At 43.4% G+C, this 13,644-nt stretch overlaps 2 protein-coding genes across 5 annotated transcripts; both read left to right on the top strand.

Moving 5' to 3' along the window:
* Positions 1-4,085, top strand: LOC133922312 (uncharacterized). The gene is made up of 3 exons (XM_062367597.1): positions 1-521; positions 1,817-1,918; positions 2,020-4,085. The coding sequence occupies exons 1-3, from the start codon at positions 168-170 to the stop codon at positions 3,562-3,564; spliced, it is 2,001 nt and encodes a 666-aa protein (XP_062223581.1). The 5' UTR covers positions 1-167; the 3' UTR covers positions 3,565-4,085.
* A 580-nt stretch (positions 4,086-4,665) lies between these two features.
* On the top strand, positions 4,666-13,120 carry LOC133922293 (uncharacterized). Of its 4 annotated transcripts, none has more exons than XM_062367586.1 (8): positions 4,666-5,118; positions 7,326-7,371; positions 7,764-7,904; positions 8,000-8,365; positions 9,653-9,898; positions 10,232-10,324; positions 12,116-12,316; positions 12,617-13,120. In XM_062367586.1, the coding sequence occupies exons 1-8, from the start codon at positions 4,787-4,789 to the stop codon at positions 12,830-12,832; spliced, it is 1,641 nt and encodes a 546-aa protein (XP_062223570.1). In that variant the 5' UTR covers positions 4,666-4,786; the 3' UTR covers positions 12,833-13,120. The 4 variants fall into 4 exon arrangements, with proteins under 4 accessions (XP_062223570.1, XP_062223544.1, XP_062223552.1 ...); XM_062367568.1 differs by having other exon boundaries at positions 5,028-5,170; positions 6,866-7,371; XM_062367578.1 differs by having other exon boundaries at positions 5,030-5,170; positions 6,898-7,371.
* The last annotated feature ends 524 nt before the right edge of the window (positions 13,121-13,644 follow it).

Genomic DNA, 13,644 nt, shown 5'->3' with positions numbered 1-13,644 from the left:
ATCCTCACGAGTCACAAGCAGCGCCACGCCACATCACGCCACCAGCGGCGCCAGATCTTACTCCCACGCAGACGCCGCCCATTCCCCACACCCGCGCTATTCTCAAAGAGTGCCACTGCCCGCCCCCGCGACCACCTCGACTACTAGGCAGGCCGGCCGCGTCCGTCATGGCGCGCCCCGGCGGCCACCGCACCCGTCGCCAACCGCCTCCGTCCAGCCCCGAGCCGCGGGCAGCCACCCCCCAGCGCCCCGGGTCCGCCTCCCACCGGCGCGGCCGCCGGGTCCGCGTCCAGAGCCCCTCCCTCGCCGCCGCCCGCCGCGGGGCCACCCCGCCACCGCCCCCTCCAGAGACCCCGCCGTTCCGGTGGCCTCTGGACGCCGGCGATGCGGGCGCTGGCTCCTCCTCCCGCGCGGGCGCGGGCGCGGCCCCCTCGATGAGGAAGATCGCCGCGGCGCTGTGGCGAATGCAGCCGCCGCAGGCACCGCCGCCGGGACCCGGGAGGTCGAGACGGAGGGCTGAGGTGACCCCGCCTCGAGATCTCTGCGAATTCATATGCTTCCGTGTCGAGATTGTTGCGTTCTAGGGTTGTAGATGGCCACGCTCTGGTGGAGTGGCTGGTGTCGGTGGTGACATTTTGGCACCTAGCCCATCATTTCTGTGTAGTTTTGGAGACATGTCGGCATCGATTTGTTAGAAATTGAGTGTGTTGGGTACAATCATGCTGCTGCTCGTGTCTAAGCTGCACACATTTTGCAGTTCTCTGAGCATTTTCTTTTCGCGGACTCATGTTAATCTGTTTAGGTATTGCTCCGAAGTACAGTACAAGCCATGCTTCTACTCGTGTCGACTTTATACATTTTACACTTTTCTGAACCATTTGGTTTCGCGGACTCTTGTTAATCTGTTTAGGTATTACTCCGAAGTACTAGTACTTTGGAGGAACCTTTAGTACTTCGGAGGAACCAGTATTGGGGTTGTCCAATGGCGGAGTAGCCTTATTGTGTGTGCTTTGGTGCTTTTCTAAGACCCGGAGCAAATGCTAATGTTTTGTGCATCCATGGCAAATAATATCAATCTTCTAAGGTCACATCACGCTGAAACATTAATACATTATGTTTGACATAAAAGTAGGCATTTAAAAGGTTACAACATCTATAAGCCCATTGGTTGGAGGAATGAACTTTTAGGATAACTTGTGGTATGGAACTTTGACATCCTTATAATTTAGCGTTTTGTGCTACTCATCAACATGGAGTAAACTTTCCAAACTGCATATTGTTTTCTTCTCCTTGTTGCTCTGCAATCTTTTTCTTGGGTAACTTGTGCATTGAAATCAGCTTGTAGATGTCATTATCTAACTGAAACTATTAAGAAATCTTTAATCCATTTTTCTATAATTTTAGGTGTAACATTTTGCTAGTTTGTTTCATGCTAGATCAAGTTGGTTCAGTTTTTTCCCCATCCATTTTGCTTATCTGTGTTGTTCAGGTCATTGATTTTGACTTCTAGATTTTTTCAGCAGTTCAGCCAAAATGATATGGGATAGTGTATTCTAGATTGTTCAAGTGTAGCATTGTAGTCCAGTGGTCCCTAGATAGCATATTCATTCTAATTGTTTGATGAAGGCAATTTCCGATGTTCAAGAAAAAGTGTAATGAAGGCATAGATGCTAATACTTAAGCAGCAGTGCTTCAGCAGATCTACTTTTGTTTGTTGTAGTTTTTCCCCCATTTCACTTGGTAATGCCATAATAAATAGATCTTGCCTTTTTCATGTCAGTGTTCAGCTAATAATTTATGATGTTGGAAATTGCAGTCCATTCCAAAGCGTCCACACACGCCTGATCATTGTCAGCACTACAAAGCAGTTATCCAGGGGAGGACAGGGAGTAGGACTACTAGCTATATCCCACATGAGGTATTCTATTTTCATAATAAATATGTCTTGAAGGAAATTACTACTGTAGGATCTTTACCGAACCCTGTTTGATCTGGCTCATGTATGTTCACTACAAATAGATGGAAGCTCATTCTGCAGTGCGTCAAATAGAAACAGAAGTGGCAACAAAGTGGAACCATCAATTCATGAAAGCTTCCCAGGCTGCTGACTATGATTACTGTGAACATAATCTAATGGATGCTGGTGGAGAAATCTATTCACTAAGGGAGGAGCTTATGGTGGCTCAGGACCGGATTCATGAGCTTGAATCAGAGTGTCGATCTACAAAGAAGCAGCTTGATCACTTGGTGAAAAATCTCGCTGAGGAAAAGTCTTCCTGGAAGAGTAGGGAGCATGATAAGGTTCACCACATCTTAGATGCTGTTAAGGAGGAACTCAACCGGGAGAGGAAACATCGACAGCGGGCAGAAATGATGAATTCTAATCTGCTCAATGATCTATCTGAGATGAAGTTTGCAGCGAAGCGTTATTTGCAAGATTATGAGAAGGAAAGGAAAGCTCGGGTGCTCATGGAAGAGGTTTGTGATGAATTAGCAAAGGAGATTGCAGAGGACAAAGCTGAGGTTGAGGCTCTGAGAAGTGAATCAATGAAGATCAGAGATGAGTTGGAGGAAGAGAAGAAGATGCTCCAGATGGCTGAGGTTTGGCGTGAAGAGAGGGTGCAAATGAAGCTTGTTGATGCAAAGCTGATACTTGAGAACAAGTATTCTCAGCTGAGCAAACTTCAGGATGAACTTGAGGATTTCCTTCGTTCCCAGCCAGGCAATCCGGAAAAAGGAACAGTAAGGGAAGCAGAAATGCTCAAGGAAGCAATTTGCTCTATGAAGATTAATGGCACCAAGGAATTTTCTTACAAGCCCCCTCCTCCTTCAGAGGACATTGTCGCTGTATTTGAAGAACTCAAGCAAAGGGAAGATGCTACTGAGAAGGTGATTGTGCAATGTAACGGAAATAGGCCCAAGAGTCGTGCATCAAAAACCCATACAGTGGGTCCTGAAATTGACATGTTCTTGGAAAATCCAGCAAGCAGATATTGCAATCAGCCTCACACCAGAAATGAGGCGGCGGAAGATGACAGTGGATGGGAGACTGTCAGCCAAGTTGAGGAGAATGGCTCTAGTAATTCACCAAGGGGAAGTGAACCATCAATAAATGGCTTCTGTGGAGAAAATGATGCTTCCGTGAGTGGAACAGATTGGGATGATAAATGTGACAATGACCAGGCACATAGTGAGATCAGTGAAGTTTGTTCAACAGCAGGGAGGTACCGGAATAAAAGGTCATTTGTCGGACTCTGGAGATCATCAAACAATATTGATCAAAAGAAAATGGGAGCTGAGACACTAAATGGTGAAGTATCAAATGCCAGGATGTCAAATGTTGCTGAATCTCCGGATCTGAAGAAGGGTGAAGCGTGTGACAGTTCACCAAGCATAGGGCAATGGAGGCCAGACCTGCTAAATCCGGACATTGTTCGAGCGATAAAAGGATGCATTGAATGGCCTCGAGGAGTGCAGAAGCACAGCTTGAAGTCCAAGCTTCTGGAGGCAAGGATTGATGGCAGTAAGGTCCAGCTGCGGCAAGCACTGAAGCAGAAGATATAGCACGGTCAGTCAGCCCCATTCTAGATGCGGCGAAGAGAATACCATGATCCGTCTTGCTCGCGGGGCTGCTTCATCTGGAGCAGGCAGCGCCCTGTGGGAGGAATTGTTGCAGCAAATGGCAACTTGGTGTTATCATTGACCGTACCCGATTGGTGCCTGATGGCCCACCGGCTCATTTGAATGAAATTGTGGTGAGCCTGGTGTAATCACGCTTGTCCCGTGTAAATGTATTTTAGTCAATAATCAATGCAATCATTCGATCACACTAGTTGATATCTTGTAGGCTATGTCTGCCCCCTTCTTTTGTTTCCCTGTTGAGGATCCGTGTTGTTCTAACTTACTGGTGAGGAAAGGAATGGAGAAAGTGGACACGGATATGTTTTGACACAGCTAGTACTCAAGTCAAAAGCAGAATTCCTTCTGTCACAGCAAGCAGGGTAACGTTAATGTGCTATCTATCCGTCGCCTCATGTGTTTGGTCTGTGCGTTTACTCACCTCTGCAAAAATGGAGCCAACTGCTACGTTGATACCAGTATAGCACAGGCCAAAAATGTTGTTGACACTCTGCATGTAGAAGAATCTCTGAATTTTGTCTTGCTCTATGAGTATCTCGTGGTCAGCCCAAGAACTTAACCAGTCTATCCGCTCGGGCCATTTCTGCTACAAAATTGCTGCTTTCGAGCCGGGCATCTGAAAAGTGAAAAGGCAGACTAGGAAGTCAAGCACATTAGTACGAACGAGGAATATAATGCCACATACGAAAGAAAGAAGATTACGGTGTGTTTGTTCAGTGCTTGATTAGTATATCGAATCTATTGTTAGTATCACGTTCAAAAGTAGAATAATTGTGTTTCACTATTTTTGAGAACGACTTTATTATAAATTTTTGAAAAATATTCTCTAATTATAAATCATTTCATCCTATACTCTCCATCCAAATAACTTAAAAACAGATTAAATCTGATCTATCTCATCTCATCCAAAAACCAAATACTATCCAAATACCCAAGCCATAATTGTGAGGGTGAGCCCCGGGGGCCCTCCCAGGCCCAAAACCACACAATTCAACTACCTTACGGGAGAAGCAACTCATACATTTGCGTACCAGACACCGCAGCGCCTGTCTCCATTCACCACGCTGCTCAGTTTTGACACGGAATCAGAAACCCAGGCTCCCGATAAATCCCCGATAGCTGGCTGGAGCCCGGAGAGCAGACCACCATGGCGAACCCCAACAAGCTCGCCGCCGTCGCTCTGCTGCTCGTGGCAGCCTCGCTTGGCGCCGTGCTCCTCCTCTGCTCCACGGGGGCAGACGATGGATATGGGCGCGGCAGCGGCGGCATGCCCCTCCTGCCGTTCAGCCCCATGGACGTGCTGCCCCTCCTGCCGCGACAGGTCGCCATGGCCGCGCTCCGGGCGTTCCGAGGCGTGGCGGACATCTTCCCGGTGTTCGTCGGCGCGGCGTCGGCAGGCGGGCCGGGGTCAACGCCCAGCAGTGGGGGGAGGGTGGAGTGGAAGGGGGCCTGCTTCTACGAGAACGAGGCGTGGTTGGAGTTCCATAACAACAGCGGCTCCAAGTACGGCGGTGGCACGCTCCATATCAAGGTACGGCCTTTCCAATTTTAACTCCAGATTAGCGATTTCCTTCTTGTGATCTTGTCGGAGGAGAGAGTCAGAAAGATAGCATCGTGCTGCACAGACGATCGATCTTATCCTGCTACTTCGAAGCTGCGTTTAGGGAACGATCACACATCAGAGGATCAGGGGCAAAAAAAACCTGGGAAATTCTCCATCGCCCAACACGCGCTATTCCTCTTGCTACATTTCATCGCGGTGAATGCACCGTGGTCGTGAGAGTGACACGCGCGCGGCGTAACTGCTTCCTCACCTTACGTATCTGACTTTTATGATTGGAACACGTTTGTATATGTACTAGAATATCCCTTGAATGTGCAAAACAATTCTAGGTTTGTTTAGCTGAACTGTCAACGTGGATGTGGATTACGGACACCATAACAAGGAGCCCCTCGTTGCACCGATCGGCCCATGCGCAGGTTTAAGGTCAAATTTTGCAGATTTGTTTTAAAAAGAACATTTTCAGAATTCGTAATTTGTATAAGCAATAGTGGATTAGCGCAAGCAACCTTGGAAAAAAAAACAAGAATTTAATTCCTCTTGGATTTGGACTTTGGAGTGTCCCTCCCCTCCCCTCCCCTCCGAGTCAGGGTCCACAAAACCGTTGAAAACAACTCAATATTCGTGAAAATTAGTCAATTCGGTCCGCACCACATTTTGAATTTAAATGATTTTTGAATTTGAATTAAAAAAATAAAAAAAAATCTAAAAAAATACTAGATACAATTCTAAGATCTTATGTGAAAAATAATTCAAAAATAGTGTCGTTTGCATCATATTTCATAAAGATGAAGTTTGAAAAAAAAATTAAAATAGGCCTTATGAACAGGATAATTTGTCCCATCACATTAAGAAAAAAATTTAACATGCAAACATATTTTTTTTTATGTATATGTGTATCTTAAGAGAATCTTTAAAATCGGTTTCACTTCATTTAGAGCTTTATTAATTTCTCCATATTTTTTACAAAGTTCATAAATATAAAGTGAATATATTGAGAAACAACACTCTAACTAATTTTTTCATGCCTACTATTATTTTTCCTACATAAAGCATAGTATAAGTAAACTAATAAAAGTAGTTTTACTAATTTTGGAGGTGTGATTGGTGAGCTATGAATTAATCTAGTTGTAGCACATTTACACAATCATGCATATTACAATAACTATTTCATGAATTCATATATTTTTAAAAGACATAGTATCATGTTAGAAGACTAAAAAATGGTTTCATGATTTTTGGATTAGCAAAGAATTAACTATGTATTTAATTAGGTTTAGCAAATGCATTTTAAAAAAAATTATAATTTTTTTATGAGTATAAATATTTTTATCATGTAGATTATGTTATAAGGAAATCAACAATATTTGTTTCACTTGATTTTAAGTTCAGATAGATTATTTATCGATTTTACAAGGTTAAACTATTTAATTTTTTCTTGAACTTCACTGAAATTTGATAAAACTGAAAATGTTTTGATGTAATTCGAGCGGTTTTCGACCACAAACGAAATACGAGAAATGCAGTCGATTTTTGATGGAATTCGAGCAATTTTCGATAAAATTTGAGCAATTATCAAATTATCGATTCAATTGAATTTTGCCTCGGTCAAACTAAACTAGTTGATTTTGACCAAATTCTTACTAAATTTTGATCGCATTTCAGATATTCGCTAATTTCGAAAATTCGCCGTCCAGGGATTTCCGGCCTTCAAACGGATTTGTGACCCCTGCTCCGAACTTCATCTCCACCTCCACACACAAAAGGAACCCAAACGGCCGACGGTAACTATCTAACCCTAACCAGCCACCATGAGAGCGTCCAAGCTCAAGCTCCTCGCTGCCCCCCTCCTCCTAGCCCTCCTCCTCTTCGCCGCCTCGCCCCGCCTCCTCCGGCAGCTCCTGGAGACGCCCCTCCGTGCCCCCGTCCTCCCGGGCGACCTCCTCCCGCTCCTGCCCTGGCCCGTGGCGCAGCCGCTGCTCCGCCGCCTCGCGCTGCGCAGCCCCGCTGACCTCCTCCCGGTCTTCGTCGCCGCCGCGCGCGCGCCGGGGGACGACGCCGGCGGCCGCGCCGCGGAGTGGAAGGGCGCCTGCTTCTACGAGAACCGGGCTTGGGTGGAGTTCAGCAACGGGACCGACGGCGGACTGGGAGGCGGCGTACTCCATGTGGAGGTAAGCGCTTGCGCGAGACCGAACTCGCCTTGCTGGCTTCGTTACTTTTGGATTCGATCGAGTGAACGGTAGAGCTCGACGATGGGGGAGTTGACCAGTTGATGTTTGGTGATTTCGAGCTCAGGCTGAATAACAATTTGATGCCTGTTGCGCGAATTGCACGAATTTCATTCAAACGTATGGTTTTCTCGTGTAACCTGTTGCTAGTTGGAGATACTGTTTGTAGAAGGTAAATGGTGGATGGCCGGTTCAGTTTGTATAATCAATTATGTATTTAGTACTACACGGTGCTGTGTACTTACTGTGAACCGTAGCTCTCAGCTTTCTGCATAGATCACTAGTTGTTTTCCTTTGCCTTACTCTTGCCCTGAGGTCATCTTTTCTTTCTGTAGACAGCCAAAGCACACAGCTGGACTTGCATAGATCTCTATGTATTTGCAACACCGTACCGTGTTACATGGGATTACTACTTTTTGGGACGAGATCACACCTTGGATTTCACAGAATGGGAAAGTGAGGTTGAGTATGAATATGTAAGTAGTCACTTCTGCCTTAGTTGATATAACCGGCATTGGTTCAACATATGCATCATTGATACAAATTTTCTAGTTCATTACCTTCAAAATAGGTGAAACATAATGGGGTATCCATTTTCCTCATGCCATCTGGAACAATTGGAACGCTTCGAGCACTGTGGGATGTTTTCCCTCTGTTCACAAATACTGTATGGGGTGAGAATGCAAATCTTGCTTTTCTCAAGAAGCATATGGGTGCTACCTTTGAGGAACGGCCAAAACCTTGGGTCTCGGAATTAAATACTGATGACATCCACTCTGGAGATTTCTTGGTTTTATCAAAAATTCGTGGGCGCTGGGGTGGTTTCGAAACACTGGAGAAGTGGGTTACTGGAGCTTTTGCAGGCCATACTGCGGTTTGCCTAAGGGACTCCGATGGAAAGCTTTGGGTCGGAGAATCTGGTCATGAAAATGAACAGGTACTTGTCCTCAACAATCATATCTATTTATGTTTATTCTTTCATCTTTCCGTATGACCATCAAGGTAGAAGCAATAGTAACTCTCAATTGTGTTAATTATTTATGCAACAGGTGTGACGAAGTACCACCCATGGATAAAATGTTTTAGTTATTTTGATTAGTTCGTACTATTAGAGTGATGAAGCACCACCCATGCATAGTGGTTTGATCGAGGATTGAAGATTCTAAATGATCTTAGAAGTGATCATTTTTTCTTTTTGGGTAAAAGGATGAGAATATGCTTGCTAACTATTTTATGGAATAACCAAAATAACTACACTGTATAAATACTGAATTTGGACCATTTCACTAGGATGCTCTCTAATGTTTTTCCATAGCTTGTCTGTGTTTAACCAGAAAATCGTGTTCTCATTGGTGTCGGTGTCTAAATATGTAGTTGTTAGGGTAAACACCCGTCGGGAGGATAGCTGGGCGGTGTTGGCTGTTAGGGGAGGGATTAGATTGTAGATTGGGGAGACTTAGAATATTGGGGAAGACTAGATTAATTCTTCTTGCTTGATTTGATCTAGGTGCAATACCACATATATATAGCCAGCTAGGGAGTATCCAAGCCGGCCTACAAGTCCCAATTCAAACCCAATTCTATCGCTAAACTCTATCTCAAATTCTTATCCTGATTTAAATTAACTAATCCTATCTTATCTCCTAATCCGAATTGATTTAAACCAAACTGGACTCTTTATCTCTAAACCAGACGGATTTTATCTCCTAAATCGACTAGACTTCCTCTTCTAAAACCGACTCTAGACCCTTCTTGCTGCGCGGCCACTGAACAGTGCGCCTGAACAGTAATCCTGCTCATAACACTAGTTCTATCCAAGCTACCTTTGATAATTTCGTTTACCCAATAATGTTTCTTTTGAATGCACCATGAATATTTTCTGTTTAACAGAACAGATAAACAAAAAAATAGGAAAGACAAAACAACAGATATCATTGCCAAGTGCCAACCATAGCTGTTTGGTTTGGATTGCAAATTATATATTTATATGCAGTGGGGATATAACTTGGGCAGCTTCCAGCATAGCTAGTTGTTTCTGTATGTAATTTTATTGCATGCAAGAAGCGAATTCAACTGACACGCAGCACTATGCAACTATATTAAGTATACATTACAGAACTTCATATACCAATGGGTGCTCTCCGCCTCTCCCTCGTAATGCAAATTTTCTCGTGCTGTAGCAGTTTCAATGTTACAAATGAAGCTAACAAATGGCAGTTTGCAGGGAGAAGATATTATTGCTATCTTGCCCTGGGAGGAATGGTGGGAGTTTGAAGTGACACAAGACGATTCAAACCCTCAGATTGCATTGCTCCCTTTGCGTCCAGATCTGCGAGCAAAATTTAATGAGACAGCAGCTTGGATTTATGCAAAAAGCATGGATGGGAAGCCTTACGGGTATCACAACATGATCTTTAGCTGGATCGATACCATAAGTGATAACTATCCACCACCATTAGATGCTCATGCGGTATGATTTTACATGTACAGTTTGGCATAACATTTTACTGTTCAACTTGGCAAACATTCAATTGCCTATCTTGTTACGTGCAATATATCTTGTCCCCTGCGTTACCATAGCTTAGCTGGTGTATATATGTTATACAACTCGCCAGATTAAGTTTCTACGCACGACAATACAACTCCGATTCTTAGATATAGATATATTAATACATATTGGTTATGGTACCGGTTTCTATTTCAATTTGAATACTTTTTTCTTACAAGTTACATGGTTGGACTATGTAATTTTGAAGAGTTTATTAGCTAGTTTTAATAACGGAGATCTTATTGAATGGCCCAGGTTGCTTCTGTTATGACTGTATGGAACAAACTTCAACCAGATTACGCTGGTAATATGTGGAAAGAAGCCCTTAACAAAAGGCTTGGAACTAAGGTTAGTTTAAATTTATCTGTGGGGGCTTTTGTTTAGTGTTTTCCAGTACTTGTTATTTATTATTTTACATTTCTTTCCTTTGAATTAATGCACAATTTAATCCCTTAAGTTTTGCACGGGGCTGATGGCTCATTTTAGTTCCCTAACTTCTGGAAAGATCCAAACAAGTCTCTTAACTTTGCTTTCGGTTCATTTTAGTTGAGACATAAGATGAAGTGGCTATATAATTCAGGTGACATGGAAACTGACAAACAAATAAGTAGTTGGAGTTGACTTCCACAAGGAAAAGACTGGCCTCAGCCCTTCGTGCACTAGTGCTCCAGTGCGAGTGGTGCCTGCATTCCACTGGCACCTCTCTCAAACTTTTTAAGGTATGGTAGATAGCGCATGTGAGGCATTCTCTAGTGATGGTGTTGCCTGCATTCCCATGGCATCCCTCTCGAACTAGTTAAGCAGTACTAGATAGACATGTGAGTGAAGGGTGATGATGTTGCTGCACAGGTAGCAAAGAACAGATCGTCCAGTGACTAAATACTGCAAATAAGTAACAATTTGACCATCATTGCAGTGACTTGGTATAGTTTTTGAGCTGAATTAGCGATCCGGTAACATCGACATAGGGAATGGAACCAAGACAGAATTTGATAAGTTATTCAATTTGAACTGTAGTTCCATTCCTGTTGTTGATTTGTGCTTGGAACCCTGTAGAGATCAGTTTGGTTTGTCTAGCAACAAGGTTGTGGCTGGCGGTGGTGTTGTCCAGATAAACCCTTCCTTTTTCTGTTTGTTTACTTGATTGTTCACCAGTCTGTACTGAATAATTTTTCATTTAACTCTCACATGCCTCCCTTTTTACAATATCTCAGTTAATGTATCTGCGTTTTACAATTTTGTGGCAATACACTATGGTATAGCCTATAGCCACAATCCAGATGGGCCCTCTTAGTAATCTTGGATACCGAAGCGTTTGATCAGATGTCTATCCTTTTGATCTGATGGTGATAGAGAGACGAAATGCATGTTACTGTTCATTTTTACAATCCTATAGAGGGTCTCTGTCCAGCAGGTTGGATTTTAGCTTGGTTCTGATATAAAACCCTGATTAAGAGTGGATGCAGATTTGAGTTACCTGCACAGTCCATTTTAGGAAGCCATTAGTTTGTGCTAAGGAATATAGAGTCATTTCCGTGTACTCCCTCATGTACTCTATATAGTGCCCCATAGGGCTACCATTGAATACAAGTTGCTATTTCTAACATGTTATCACAGCTATGCTTTCTTTTTTTTGAACACCGCAACTCATCCTGATCTATTCCACCGCCGGCTCTCTCTCTCTCTCTTCCCTTCGGCTCTCTCTCTCTCTCTCTGCCCGATTCAGTCTCTCCACGCCACGCCCCCGCCCGATCCGGCGGCCTGCCCCGGTCTCGGAGAGGTGGCCGGATCCACCTCCTCCAGGTGTGCCGCCTTCCCAGCCCAGTTTGTACTAAAATTTATCAGTTGGTCAACCATGCCCATGTGCCCTGCCGTGTGAGCATGAGGGGAATATGTAGAATGCAGTTTTGCGCCTGACTTTTTTTTTTCATACTAAGGGTTCAACGTGTATCTGGATCCCTTGTTGCATGTATACAGCTAGCACTGCTGATGACTTAAAATCTTCTAATATAACTGTTTGAGGTCAACCCTGCTCTACTGTGTTAACATATACAGAAAATTGTTGTACTTCATCATTTATTGTGCTCGAGGTTATTTGGTTCTTTCGATTGGTTTTGAAAATGGTACTGTTTCTTTCAGGGCCTTGATCTTCCTGAAATCATAGTGGAATCAGAGAAACGTGGGATGACATTTGACAAGTTACTAACTATTCCTGAAAAAGACAAGTGGGTCTATGCTGATGGTCAGTCAGCATCTTGTGTGGCTTTCGTTCTTATGATGTACAAGGAGGCTGGGCTCTTTAACCCTATTGCCAGCTCTGTCGAAGTAACTGAATTCACAGTAAGTACTCCCGAACCCTTGTGCTTAAGAGCTTATGCCTTTATTGATGTTAGAACAAAAGGATCTGGTGGGAATCTGTTTTGCGAATATATCTTTCTCATTATCTAGGGCTGGTGGAAGGCCGGTCTGGCTTCTTTTTAGAGTGAGAGAGGGGAGGGGAGATTGTGAAGGCTGGTCTACTAGTTGTCAATTTTGTGAATTTGATTTTCCGACTCTAGACGATGATTTGAGTTCTGTACTGGACTCTTCGTCTTTCTTAAATCTATTTCGGTGTGACCTGTGAAATTGAATTCCGTGCAGATAAAAGATGCTTACACCCTCAACTTTTTCGAGGACAACTCAACTCGACTTCCGGAGTGGTGCAACAAGGACGACAGTGTTAAGCTTCCCTTTTGCCAAATCAAGGGCAGGTATCGGATGGAGCTGCCTGGATACAACACCATGAAGCCATACCCCCACATGAACGAAAGATGCCCATCCCTGCCTCCAGATTACCAAAGGACGAAGGGCTGCTAACTAGATATGCTATGTGGTTTTATTCACGCTGTCCTGTATCTACTACTTTAGCTGTACATAATGCTGTAGGTATGGAATGCTTTCCCTTGAGACACATAGATTGTAGGTAAATTGTGTCGACTTCCTCGAACCAGGAAGACCAATGATTTGTACAGTACATCTTATAACTGATGGCTCCATAGTCACAGCTCTAGGGCCCGCAAAACATTGCCAACATTTTTAGCCACGTGGTGTATAATGTATGCGCCAGAAAGCTGATTACAAATGGTTGAAAGGCCATTTGGCATCTGATTTGGGGATTAAACCCATGTATGGACAGGAAGCAACCTGATGTGTGTATCTGGAGTCCAGGCCTCAAATATTTCGGGCAAGTTTCTCTGTCTGCAGCTGCGATGTAGAGTAGCGAGACAATACAGTTATACTGACCTGCGCGAAAGTTAAGCTCCATCTTCATTCTTCAGAACTTCAGAAACTTTTTGTAGTTGCACCCGTCGTGATAAATGTTAGGAAACCTGGAAGTTTTCAACTGAATATGGGTCAATCTCTAGTAGGATTTAAGTTATCTCTTAGAGTTTTTGACATTTAAGTGATCTCTGAGAGGTTTTGACATTATATATATATATATATATATATATATATATATATATATATATATATATATATATATATATATATAATATTATATTATATGAGAGAGCATCTTTCATTATATACAGAGATGGATAAAGAATAAACAAATTTTCTTCTACTTTTATGTCTCTTTTTACAATTGTTCTCTTCAGCGATCGCTGGATTACATCCGGTAGCAGTAG

The sequence above is a fragment of the Phragmites australis genome, chromosome 1 (genome assembly GCF_958298935.1).
Source record: "Phragmites australis chromosome 1, lpPhrAust1.1, whole genome shotgun sequence".
NCBI lineage: Eukaryota > Viridiplantae > Streptophyta > Magnoliopsida > Poales > Poaceae > Phragmites > Phragmites australis.
This window is presented reverse-complemented; position numbering and strand designations above follow the sequence as displayed.